Raw genomic sequence first — 13,862 nt, forward strand, 5'->3', positions numbered from 1 at the left:
ATCATCATCGACCGGACTCCAAGACTATGAAGATACAAGATTGAAGACTTCGTCCCGTGTCCGGATGGGACTCTCCTTGGCGTGGAAGGCAAGCTTGGCGATACGGATATGTAGATCTCCTACCATTGTAACCGACTCTGTGTAACCCTAGCCCTCTCCGGTGTCTATATAAACCGGATGGTTTTAGTCCATAGCACGAACAACAATCATACCATAGGCTAGCTTCTAGGGTTTAGCCTCCTTGATCTCGTGGTAGATCTACTCTTGTAATACCCACATCATCAATATCAATCAAGCAGGACGTAGGGTTTTACCTCCATCAAGAGGGCCCGAACCTGGGTAAAACATCGTGTCCCTTGTCTCGTGTTACCATCCGCCTAGACGCACAGTTCGGGACCCCCTACCCGAGATCCGCCGATTTTGACACCGACACACGGGGTGTGGCGGCACATATATTGTTTTTCTATTTTGATGATTAATGTTGCCGCTTTATTGCTTAACCGAAGCATGGCACGTATCCATTGTTGGTCTAACACCCACGGTTCGAATAAATGGTCCGTTTGCGATATTGGTTCCCAATTATTAATAATCTCCCATTTGTAAGAAGATCAAGATTACATCAAAACTTGTCTCAAATTTGACAAAAAAGTACAATACCACTATGTATTGGTGTCCATATGACAACACGATAAGTTTCATGAATTTCAAATAAGTTTTGGATGTACTAGATTTTAAAAATCAAGATTCTCAATGTTTGAAATTTCTTGCACGGGGAGTAAACATGCACCCAGTGAGACCCATGTGTATTCCAATCCATTTTAGGTGCGCTGTCATGTGTGCATGTAGCTCAAAATTGATCTTTGCACATTATACCCCTAGAAAATCAATCAATATACTAAAACGTCTTAATGATCTCTGGGTTTTTTTCAAAATTAAAACGTCCCTCCTTTGGTAATATATGTTCACCACGGGAAAATTTAACATGCATCGTAGTTACGGTGGATGCGCAGTGTGTGTGTGCGCGCGCGCGTCTGGGGTGGGGGGATGGAAGTACACTACGAGTCATGAGCCATCGTGTGGGGTTGGCCGTTTTGTGAGGCAAGTGCCACATCAAAGTCGTGAATTCTTTATTTAAAACATTACACAACCCTTTCATACATACATGTTTGGGCCACATGCAGCTGGTGGTTGTTCTTCACGACACTCACTCACGTGTGACGCTTTCTATGGGCCCGCGAGGTCGTCGTCCATCACTTCGACCAACAGCCACTAGAGTGGTTAATTTGACCAGCAAGGTTGATTCTTTTTTGTGTTATGATGGGAGTATATAGTATGCGTCGAAGAGGTGGGAGGGGACTAGCATATATACTACGTACGCGTCCATGAACACACATTACTCCGTGTTGGGACTTTTCAGTTTCCAAGGCACGTGCCACATCAAACTTGTGCATTGGCTATTCAAACATCACACAACACCTCTTTGGGCCACATGCATGCAGGTGGTGGTTATCCTAGGACACTCACGTGTGACGCTTCCAACTGTGGGCCCGCGAGGTCGTCGTCCATGCATGCATCACTTTGACCTACATTGGGAGAGGTTAATTAATTTCACCATCAAGGAGGATTCTTTTTGGTTTGTATTATGGTAGGAGCATATAGTATGCGTTGAAGAGGGGGAAGGGGACCAGCATATGTAGTATGCTTCATGAACCTCACTCTGTGTGGGGACTTTATGGTTTTAGAGGCATGTGCCACATCAAAGTTGTGCATTTTGGGTATTCAAACATCACAACCACACACACGCCTCTCCATACATATGTTTGGCCCACATGCAAAGCGATGGTGGTTGTCCTCTGGCACCCACTCACGCAGTTATTGGCGATATCGATGCTTTCCATCTATGGCCCGCTTGGTCCATCACTAATTTGCTCGACAACGAGAGAGGTTAATTTGACTAAGGAGGGGATTATTTTTTGGTTTGTATTACGGTATATAGGTCATACTCTGGGATGACATGATATAGTTTGAGCACACATGCACGTGTACGCATGAATCCCTCCCGCCGAGTCGAAGCGGGCAGTACCACAACACGTCATGAACCGATCTTGCTCTGTGTGGGGACTGTATGATTTTCAACGCACGCGCCACATCAATGTCGTGCATGGTATTCAAACATGCACGCATTACCTCCATACATACATATGCATGCAGTGGTTGTCTTCGAATGGTACACTCCCTCACGTGGTTATCGGCGACAAGCCTATATATTCATGGGCCTGCGTGGACATCCATGATCACTTTGACTGACAACAAGATAGGTTACCATGGTGGATTCTTCCTTTGGTTCATGTTATCGTAGTAGGTCATGGTGAGATTCAGACCTAAGTTTGAGCACATACTATGCATGCATGCATGAATCCCCGTCATCGGCTTGAAGTGTGGTGTGACATACATATATACAATGCGTCGTCAACTAACCCTCGCTCCGTGTGGGGATTTCTGGTTCCAAAGCACGGTGCCACAACAAAGTTATTCCATTGTGTATTCAAACATCAACACTCCATACATATGTTTGGGCCATGTGCAGGCAATGGTTGTCTTCGGGGACTAGCTACTTGTGTGATTATTGGCGAGCTAGCCCATCTTTGGGGTCACATGGACGTCCATCACTTTGACCAATGAAAGTGATCGAGAAGAGATGTCTAGAGAGGGGTGATTAGACATTTAACAAGCAAAAGTAGCAGTTTTTAAGTTTTTCAAGTTGAGGTGGAGTTTTAGCACAAGTTTAAACATTCACAATACATTTCAAGCAAGCATGGCAAGAGTATATGAGCAGCAGAAAGTAAAGCATGCAATTTTCAAGAAAGTAAAGGGATGGGATTAGAGTGTGCAAACGCAACTGAAGACATGAAGTTTTTTTGGCGTGGTTCCGATAGGTGGTGCTATCGTCCATCCACGTTGGTGGAGACTTCAAGCCACGAAGGGTAACGGTTGCGCGAGTCCACGGAGGGCTCCACCAACAAAGGGTCCACGAAGAAGCAACCTTGTCTATACCACCATGTCCATCGCCCACGAAGGACTTGCCTCATTCGGGTAGATCTTCACGAAGTAGGCGATCTCCTTGCCCTTACAAACTCCTTGGTTCAACTCCACAATCTTGACGGAGGCTCCCAAGTGACACCTAACCAATCTAGGAGACACCACTCTCCAAAAGGTAATAGATGGTGTGTTGATGATGAACTCCTTGCTCTTGTGCTTCAAATGATAGTCTCCCCAACAATCAACTCTCTCTCACAGATTTGGATATGGTGGAAAGATGATTTGAGTGGAAAGCAACTTGGGGAAGGCTAGAGATCAAGATTCTTGTGGTAGGATTCGAATGTCTTGGTCTCAACACATGAGTAGGTGGTTCTCCCTCAGAAAATGAGTAGTGGAAGCGTAGGCACGTTCTGATGGTTCTCTCACAAATGGAGAAGGGGATGGAGGGGTATATATAGGCTCCACACAAAATCTAACCATTGCACACAATTTACCAAACTCGGCCAGACCGAATAGTGGAACTCGGTGGGACCGGTCTAGTTCAAAATGTGAACGTTATGATTTTCGGTGGGACCGACATGATCAACTTTGTGGGCCCGATGTGCCAGGGTTAAGGCAAAACCTCATCTCGGTGTGACCGATTGCATGACCTTGGTGAGACCGATTTCAGCAGTGAGCAAATAGAGAGTTGGTCAGGCAAACTCGGTGTGACTGATTGCACATCTCGGTGAGACCAAAATAGTTGCAACAAGAAATAGATAGTTTGCAAGGCCATCTCGGTGAGACCGAGATCCTATCGGTGAGACTGAACTGATTAGGGTTTCTGGCAGTGGCTATGTCAATGAACTCGGTGGCGCCGGATGAATCAAATCGGTGGGGCTGAGTTTGACTTTAGGTTTTGGACATATTTGGAAATGAGAAAGTGGTTGAGGGCTTTGGAGCATATCATTAAGCACTTTGAGCAAGTAGACCATTAAGCAACACCTCATCCCCTTTTAATAGTATTGGCTTTTCCTATGGACTCAATGTGATCTTGGATCAAGAAAATAGAAATGAAGAGTCTTGATCTCTTGCCAATATTTGTCCTTAGCATCTTGAAGGGTTCCACATCCTCTTATCCATGCCACGCCTTTTGTTGAACTCTCTGAAATATACTAGATGAAAATGTTAGTCCAACAAGAGATATGTTGACATTAATTACCAAAATCACCCAGGGAGCACTTGTGCTTTCAACCAACAACAAGAGAGAAGTTGTACGACCAAGGTGGATTCTTCTTTGTCCGTTTTACGGTACATCTTGGTGAGATGCCCTCTCCTGTAGACTGAAAGTGTGTGTGCGTGTGTGTTTGATGGGGGGGACTTCTACTTCGAACTTTGCTAGGTGAACTTTCGTGGGGGCGGGCATGCGTACATAGCTTAGGATTCCCCTCCTGCCGACACGAAGGGGGGAGGGGACAAGCAAGACCGTGCTCTTTGTGAGATAGGTGCCACATCGAAGTTGTGCATTTGGTATTTGACCATCAAACCACCCTTTTCATACATATATTTGGTCCACATGCAAGTGTGTTCGTGTTCTGACCCTTTCCCGCGTCATTTTCACCAAATTTAGGAACATTAGACAAGTCGGATGACGCAATAGACATGATTCACTCACACTAACTGTGTGCCACGCCGGTGCCCCTATCACGCACATCAGCACAGTACATTGGGCTCCACGAGGCTTCCCCTCTCAAAAATATCGACCGTGTGTGATGTTTGTTGTTCCCGCTCCTGCTTGCATCCCTCGAAAATATCTGCCCGACTCGAGGGTTTTCTGTTTCATAACACAGGGTTGTTATTTCGGGACCGTGTGCGATGCATCATCAAAATTTTCAATAGCCCCGCCATTTTACTCCCGCGTAGTAAAATTTTCAGTAGCCGCGTCATTTCCTCAAACACCCCCTCCACACACACACCCCAAAAGCTCCTCGGGCGCGCGCGCGTGCACACACACACACACACACACACACACACACACTCCCCCCACCAGAACCCCCTCCCTCGCTCGAAGCCCTAGCAAGGTCGTCGTCGCCGCCGCAGGGCCTCCATTGTCAACATCTGCCCGGTGTGCCCGTGCAGCTACCCACCGATCTACGTACCCTACCCGCCTTGAGTTTCTTAGATGAGGCCTGCCAAATGCCCCCTTTCCCACATATCCTGACCCCCCACTCCAGAGCATCGCAGCCTGAGCCCGGCTACCCTTCCCATGGAGCTCGAGGAGCAACTGGCCCAAAAGAGGTGTATCACGGCCTCTTCGCCCGATGTCGCCGAGGTGGCTGCTGAGGAAGCTGACGACCATTACTGGCCGCAGGCTCTCAATCAGCGGGCTAGAGTATGCGGGTATGTCGCGGACACCGGCTACGACATTGAGGTCGTCAACAACGATGGCCTGACGCGGGCTATGTCACAGGTTAAGTGGCCCACCCCAACCCCTCGGGTTCAACCGCCGTCGATCTCATCCATGGCCCAGCCGCTGATCTCCTTTGGCTTGCTGTCAAGAATTTGCCATCCTACATCGCCATTGAGCCCCTTTTGTCATTTCTGAAGGACACGTTCTGCGACACTGGCTTGGGATCCATAGCTACAAGTCAAACCTCATCGATGGCGACCACGAGGAGGGCATCCTCTCTGGCTCTTCCAAGTGGAAAGAGCCCATCTGCGACATCAGGGAGGGCACCCTACAGCCGTGCTCTTTCAAGGGGAAGGAGCCCATCTGCGATAACATGGAGCGCACCCAGGGTCCGTGCTCTTCCCACAAGAACAAGCCCATTTGTGACAAGTGAGGAAACCCATGATTTGTTTTGTCGTGCCTCTTCACGGGGGGGGGGGGGGGCATGATTTGTTTTGTCGAGTCCCTTTTGTAGTGTAGTGAGAATATGTCCAGTTTTAATTGCTATATTTGGCTGTTTGCAATATGCCTTGTTTATTTCAGTTGTTCACATTGTGATGCTCTATATGTGCAACTATTTACTGTGCAGTACATTTTCATCAATACCAGTTTTAAACATACCGATAGGAATGCATATTTTTGCTTGCTGTTAAGCCTGTTATAGCTAGCATATGCCTCTTAAAGTTTTTTGGTTGTTCGGTTGTTTGTAGTTAGCATATGTCCAGTTTCAAATGCTATCTTTGGTTGTTCGTAGTATGCCTTGTTTATTCCAGTTATTCACAACGTGATGTTCTATATGTGCAAGTATAAACTTTGTAGTCCAATTTCATCAATACTAGTTTCAACAATACCACTATGAATGGCTACATTTGGTTGCTGTTAAGTATGTTGTAGTTAACATGCGTTTCCATTTTTATTTAACAATAACCAATATACTTAGACTGGCACAATACCAGTATGAATTACTATATTTACTTGTTGTTAAATGTTAGGCTTATTGCAGTTAACACACCTTTCCACTTCTTGTTTTGCTAACTAGTGTGCTTAAACCTGCACACTGAAGCTATCGTTTGGAGATTATTTTGTCTGCCATGGATATATTTGGTTGATTGTGCTTCACATGCCTCTCGATGTACTTACACATGGCAATTTTGGGAACTGATGTTTTCCATCGAGGTTAGTTTCATCCCATGGCTTATATATACTCATTGTTCAGGATATTGGTAGCTGGTACCATATAGACCGGGGGCTGATAAGGGACTAATCGGTGAATCAGACTTTTAACTGAATATATTTGTAACTCATTTATAGGTAGGTTAACTAGGGTCATATCTAATATATCTGAGGCTACATAGCAACATGCACTGTACTGAATGTCTAAATATGCAATCCTAGGCTACATAGCAACAAAGAAGAGTGTTACCTTAATATTCTGATGATGTCTAGATATATGTAGAAGAGCAACAACAACAACAACAACAACAACAACACCACCACCACCAACAACAACACATCAATAATTAATCACCCGCCTCTGCCTCTCTCAATAACAACAACACAACAGCTAATAATGTTCTAATGATGTCCATGATTTGTTAACCTCCCATCACCCTCATGCCTCTCTCAATAACATAATCACTATTCTTTGGTGTATTTGGAAGTTCAGGAATGAAAATGTTTTGGCAGAAAATCAAACCCTCCTATGTAAGCAATACTAAATGGGCAAGATTTACTATCTTGTGTAGACATTGCAGGTTCACCAACAAAAATAAAGCAGGGAACGAGGGTAGAATCTGCACACAATCAAAAGCAGGGATGCTCACTAAAACACATATGATTGGATTATAGGTACCAAGGTTTATACCGATGCTACATGGAAGAAGTACGCTACTAACTCCAATAACAACTCAAGGAAAACAGGAATAGGAATTTACATTCACACTGGCAAGAATAAGCAAAGAATAGGTATCTTAATCTGTGCAGCAGGCAAAAGTGTCAAAACTCCACTAGAGGCGGAGGCTACAACTTTATATGTTGTCGTGGAAATTGCTTCACACATCGCAACAACAAAATCACTTTCCTAGCGGATAATTTGACATTAGCTCATGCAGTGGCGTAAAGGAATCTTCTTCAAGTCCATGGACACTAGCAAATTAGAAGCCAACTAGCAATTTTGCTGCAACAATCAACATTCAAGCTCAGGTCTTCCACATTTCTAGGAAACTTAATGTAAAAGCTCATAATTGTGCCCCGCAAAAAAAAAACTCACAATTGTGCAGCTTCTTTCTACATAAATGTTCATCTTCCAACCCAAAAATTTGCTTGTTGTGAAGTAGATCATACAGGAGGTCACTGTCGTATGCTTGAAAAGCGAGCCAACTTATGTGTTAAGGATTGCCAAAAATCCTTTCTATAATCTGTATCTGAAACCAATACGCGCCACCACTCCTCCTCCCTAGGATCCTTAGCATATGGTGCAGTATAGTCACTGCCATGTGGACCCAACCCCACCTATCATGTGCACTGTAGCAGGATGCAATACTCTAAAGGTCTCTTGTAATCAACATTTCTCTCTTCTATAAAAATACGGCACACTCTTATGTACTCTCGAAAAAAACCCACCCCCACCCAAGAAAAAACTCCAAATTACCATGGCTCGTCTCCTTGGAGAAGAAGCCCCTGGCATTTATACAATCTAACAAAGAGCCACACGGCACCTAACCTCCCTGCCCCCCTCCCGAGCCGCCACCTTCCCCCCTTCCCTTTGCCTTTATACTCGTCGAAGGAACTGAACTCCCTACCTCCGTCCTGCCTCGAGCAATCCCCCTCTCCCTCCTTGTGATCTCCGGGTTCCCGTCTCAGATTCCCAGGTTCGATCTTGATCCCCAGCTATCCCCACCTGCCTCTGCCGTCCTCGAATCCTTCGTCGCAGAGGCGCCGCTTTTACCTCTTCTTGCCGCGATTTGAGAAGAAGACTTTATTGATCTGAGCAAGTGTTCTTGGGCGGGAAGAAAGGTGAGATCTTGCAGAGGTTTGTTCTGTCGATCCTGTAAAAATAAAATAATTAATCTGCAACACCGCTTTATGATCCGTCGCCGTATCATCCATCTCTCTCACCCAGCTGCCAACCATCATCCGCGGTCGGCGCCTCGCCGCTGTACCTCCCGCACCGCCAACTCGTCGCCTCCCCCGTACCACCCCCCTCTCCTGCAAGCCGCAGCCTCTGGCTTCTCTGTTCTATATTTCATAAATGGATGCGAAATCTGCTCAGTTAGACGACCGTGAGAGTTGGAGCTTGTGCAAAGGGGTGAAAGGCGACACCCTTACGTGTAGATTACTGGGCGAAAGCGATGTGCTTATGCACAATTTGTCCTCATGTACACCTTTGACCTTGCGTTTTAGCCTTTGGGGATTTTCCAGTGACCAACCTCATATAGCTCCCAGTCTGGAATTTTTGTCACATAAGACCACCTACGTCTTCGTATAGACAGAAAAGACCATCTATGATCCGTATTGACAAAAAAAGTCACCTATGCCATGGCGGCAGGTTCGGCAGCCGACATGTGGCACCTGCCGCCACAGCCGACGGTGGCAGCTCGGTTGCAATAGAAATTCGGGTCTGCAACGGAACGGCGACACGCTGGTGGGCCTGCCGCTACTCCTGATGGCTGCCGCTCGTTTTCCTGCTGCTCGCGATAGCATGCATGTGAACGATTACAAGTGGTCCTTTCTGTCACTAGATGAATCGGCCGGTGTGCACGTCAAGTAGTAGTACAGCAATGTCTAGTCTAAGGTGCATCATCATGCACGTACCAACACGACTTTGTAATGGTAGTGTTAAGTGACTGCGTGCACTCTTTGTATCGCGACGTTTCATGGATATGTACTACGTACACCCCTTCTAAATTTGTTCGAGTGCAGGCGGGCAGGTGCATGTGGGTACTGCAAGGGGAATTTTTGTCAGATAAGGAGCTGCCATACATGTAGGAAAAGGAGCTGCCGCCATCGGGAGTGGCGGCAGGGCCACCAGTGCGTCCTATTCCGTTGCAGACCGGAAATTTCTGTTGCAGCCGAGCTGCCGGCGGCGGCTGTGGCGGCAGGTCTTGCCGCCCCACTGTGGCGGTAGGTGCCACTTGTCGGCTGCCAGGTCTGCCGCCACGGTGTAAATGGTCTTTTTTGTCAATACGGATCGCAGATGGTTCTTTCTGTCAATATGAAAGCGTACATGGTCTTATCTGACAAAAATTCCCAGTCTGACGTGCACGAATTGCATAGTGCTGACAGGAGATGTAACTGGTTGGATCATGCTTGGATGATGCATTCATTCGATAATAATCTCAAGGAAAGCTTGCATCAACAAAACTGGAGTAAATATTTTCAAGCATTGTTTTGGGGGAAGTTGTTCCATGTCATTTTCTTGATCACCTCAATGGAGGTCCCACTGAAAAGGAACATCATATTTTTTGATCAGCTCAATGGAGGTCTCACTGAAAAGGAACATCGTATTTTTTTAGCAGCTCTTTGTTCAGTTTGTATGTCACTTGCTATCTGTTATTCCTTTATGAATGTTTTTTGGTTGATCTGCAGGAGCCATGATACCTGCTGTGAAGCTCTCTCCGGCCGCCTTCTCTGTCACCAATCAACGGTCTAAATCAGCTTTGGTTCCGTCGGTGTCCATTCTCAACATGAAACAAATTGCCTCCTGCTCCCTTAGACCACTCTACCTCACACGGCTAGATGACCCACACACTTCCGAGCTGAAGCCTCGGAGGCAGCTGCTTGACTTCAGGTGTGCAGCTTCAGCGGCTGATGACAAGGAGTCGAAGGCTGAGGTGGTGCCAGCCAGCTCAGAAGCAGCACAAAAGTTGAAGATCTCAATCTATTTTGCGACTTGGTGGGCGCTTAATGTGATCTTTAACATCTATAACAAGAAGGTTCTCAATGCTTTCCCGTATCCCTGGCTCACCTCCACACTATCCCTCGCCTGCGGCTCAGCGATGATGCTCTTCTCATGGGTCACCTGCCTAGTTGAGGCCCCCAAGACTGACTTAGATTTCTGGAAAGCACTTTTCCCGGTGAGTTCGTTCGTTCTGTGGCAACTATTTTATCTGTTGATGGAAATCATGAATCATATTTGTTGTTTGCATTGATGAAGGTTGCTGTGGCTCATACAATTGGACATGTTGCTGCCACAGTGAGCATGTCAAAGGTGGCAGTGTCATTCACACACATTATCAAGAGTGCTGAGCCTGCATTCAGTGTTTTGGTGTCAAGGTTCATTCTCGGAGAGTCATTTCCGATGCCTGTATATCTTTCTCTTCTCCCGATCATTGGTGGTTGTGGTCTAGCTGCTGCGACAGAGCTGAACTTTAATATGATTGGTGAGTATAATTAAGTAAAAATCCTCTTAAGTTGTTTCTCTCGTATCCTCTCCCTATTGGTTGTCGAGAAATTGATGTGCCTTTTGCTTCTAACCATTATAGTCATGTTGTTCGTAGATATAAAGAAGCAGTTTCTATCAGTTAACTGAGGTGACAATTCTTAATTGGTTAAATAATCGACATTCCTAATGTTTTTTGACATAAAACTGAAAAGACTTGCTAAATGATTATTTACTCTATCTGGATTCAAGTGAGCTTCAAGAACTATGTGCTTTAGATTTGGAACTTATGGAAATGAATAAACAGTAAAGTAATCATACATATAATCTTTTAACCTTGTGTAAATTAGGCGAATGGTTACATAAACTGTGGCTAGTGCATTCTCCTAAACACAAGAAGATATAGCTTAAAACCTTTTTTTCGTGAAGTTTGACACCAGACAAAATAGAGACTATAGCTGCATAGGCAACTTTGCAATTCTTGATTGGTCTTGCACTGGTTAGGGGAGGCAGCTATTCTGATCTACTCCTTCCATGATGCTAATAGCCTTATCCTCCCACCAGGATTTATGGGTGCCATGATATCGAACCTTGCATTTGTTTTCCGCAACATCTTCTCGAAGCGGGGCATGAAAGGGAAGTCTGTCAGTGGCATGAATTACTACGCTTGCCTTTCAATTATGTCCCTGATCATACTCGCACCATTTGCTATTGCTATGGAAGGCCCCCAAATGTGGGCCGCTGGATGGCAAAAGGCTCTTGCAGATGTTGGCCCCAACGTTCTCTGGTAAGCAGGAAAAATCAAGAATTCATTTTTCTTCTATATTTATACCATGTGCTGTGATTTGTACTTAAATTTCATGTGGAAACTTGAAATGATCTCCATATTCACACCATTTAAAGACATACTTCAACATTTTTGATACATTTATAACTCACTAGCAGCACTGTTGCTTATAGCCTTTTAATTCTCTTGACATATTCTGTTGGGAGTCTTTGTTGACAATTCAACATGTTGTGTCGGAGGTGACCAGGATTTATGTGCATTTGTACCCGAACATATATCGCATACTACTTTTCTTTGCATTGACAGTTTTCTGATGTTGTAAATGTTCGCTCATGTAGGTGGATTGGTGCACAGAGCGTTTTCTACCACCTGTATAATCAGGTGTCCTACATGTCTTTGGACCAGATTTCTCCATTGACGTTTAGCATTGGCAATACAATGAAGCGCATATCAGTTATTGTTTCGTCAATCATTATCTTCCGTACACCTGTCCGCCCTGTAAATGCACTAGGAGCTGCCATTGCCATCTTTGGCACATTCCTGTACTCTCAGGTAAATTTGGTTGCTTTAAGATTTCCTTCTGATTGTCCTTCCCTTGTATCAACTGAAATAAACCTTTCTTTTGCTGGACTAGGACAGGTTAAAGCTCCGTGTATGTAGCATTTAATATTTTTCACCACTCGAGCTTGTGCATACAATTATGTGGCTCTCCTATGGCCATAGAGGTGCAGAGGTAGCTTAAATTATAAATATGCTACTTTCTGATCCTCGCTGTTGTTGTAATTCGAAATTATGATTGGTTGCTTTGAGGGGCAGGTGACATTTTATGAAAAATGTGACTAGATCATGAAGAGAAATCATCAAATGATTACGTCAATACATGCTGAAAATACACTCAAGGTAGTTTGGCAATGACTGGAAGTATTTACTTGCCTCGTCGACAAAACGGGAAATAAGAAACCATAGAAATATATTCGAGTAATGAAGACTTGATAAACTTCTGTTCTGTTGATTCTTCTTCCTTTAGTGTTTATGCCTAACTTAAATATTGCATTTTTATCTTCATAGTTGACATTTTCTTAACTGCATTCTGATGTAGGCAAAGCAGTGAGGTTTAAACTATTGTTGAAGGTCAGGTTCATGGACGAAGAATGTCTGCAGAAATAGTACCAAGCAGTGGGGCAAATTTTGCTTGTGCAAGTGTCTTGTAGATATAGGTTTAGGTTTTCATGCGAGAGGCGATAATAATAATGGACCATGTTGCTGTTTCCTTGTTATTTGTTAAATCGCAAACTGAACTCCAGTGGCCATGAACTGTCGTTGTATCCTGAAATAAGAACTGCATGGAAATTCGTCTGACAGTTCCGTTGCTGGAAAGTAACGATAGCCCTGTGCTTAACGGTAAATTATTGATATTTAAGAACTTTGTGTATTTTGAAAGGCATGCTTTCTCTTGTGTTTCCAGCTTCTAGTTTGTTGTTTGCCAGGAGCCCTGGAGCAGGAAAGGTCTTGTGGTAAAGTTACACCCACAAGTTGTTTGAAGTTTTTGTAAATCTGTCGTTACTTTTGTAGTCCTCTGAATCGACAACTGATCTTTATATCACTTCCACCTCACGGTATGCCATGATCTTGGGTGAAGCAAATGTGCAACTATAGAGAAGCTGGAAAAGATAGTTTCTTGTATGATCACGTATTAAGTCTCCAAGTTGTCCGTAAACATGGACATGTCTATTCGAATAGGTATAACCTTGTAGGTGTGTACCAATTTACCTAACAGTGCCAGACGTTCAGCTATATGAAACTCGGGTGAACAGTAAAAGCATAAAAAAACTTCAAAAAAATATTAAAAAAACTTCAAAATATCTGATTTTTTTGTGTCGAACATTCACATATGTTTTGATTGGTTGCAAAGTTTCATCACGAGGTGACATTCATGTAAAACGTGGCAAGAAAAATGCTCCAAAATGCATAGACAAAAAAAATCAACGCTCAAAAATGCTTTTAAAAACTGCATTTTGAAGCATAGATTTTGTTTTTTACCATGTGTTCATATGAATGTCTTGCAATCCACTAAATTTTTTGTCAACGTTTGACCAAAAATATCCGATTTATTTCAGTTTTTTGATTTTACTATTGACCTGAGCTCACAAGAGCTTGGATCAGTTGTGTCCTCATCTATGGTCACTCGTATAATTATATGGGCTATAAAGTTGACTACTATATTAATA

At 44.3% G+C, this 13,862-nt stretch overlaps 1 protein-coding gene across 4 annotated transcripts; it reads left to right on the top strand.

The window, feature by feature from the left end:
* Positions 1 to 8,191: 8,191 nt before the first annotated feature.
* LOC123156874 (glucose-6-phosphate/phosphate translocator 2, chloroplastic) lies at positions 8,192 to 13,078 on the top strand. 4 transcript variants are annotated; one of them, XM_044575064.1, is made up of 7 exons: positions 8,205 to 8,482; positions 10,055 to 10,542; positions 10,623 to 10,848; positions 11,412 to 11,634; positions 11,973 to 12,186; positions 12,274 to 12,367; positions 12,734 to 13,078. In XM_044575064.1, the coding sequence occupies exons 2-6, from the start codon at positions 10,060 to 10,062 to the stop codon at positions 12,292 to 12,294; spliced, it is 1,167 nt and encodes a 388-aa protein (XP_044430999.1). In that variant the 5' UTR covers positions 8,205 to 8,482; positions 10,055 to 10,059; the 3' UTR covers positions 12,295 to 12,367; positions 12,734 to 13,078. The 4 variants fall into 4 exon arrangements, with proteins under 4 accessions (XP_044431002.1, XP_044430999.1, XP_044431000.1 ...); XM_044575065.1 differs by having other exon boundaries at positions 8,227 to 8,498; XM_044575066.1 differs by having other exon boundaries at positions 8,314 to 8,337.
* The last annotated feature ends 784 nt before the right edge of the window (positions 13,079 to 13,862 follow it).

Source organism: Triticum aestivum, chromosome 7B (genome assembly GCF_018294505.1).
Source record: "Triticum aestivum cultivar Chinese Spring chromosome 7B, IWGSC CS RefSeq v2.1, whole genome shotgun sequence".
NCBI classification, from domain to species: domain Eukaryota; kingdom Viridiplantae; phylum Streptophyta; class Magnoliopsida; order Poales; family Poaceae; genus Triticum; species Triticum aestivum.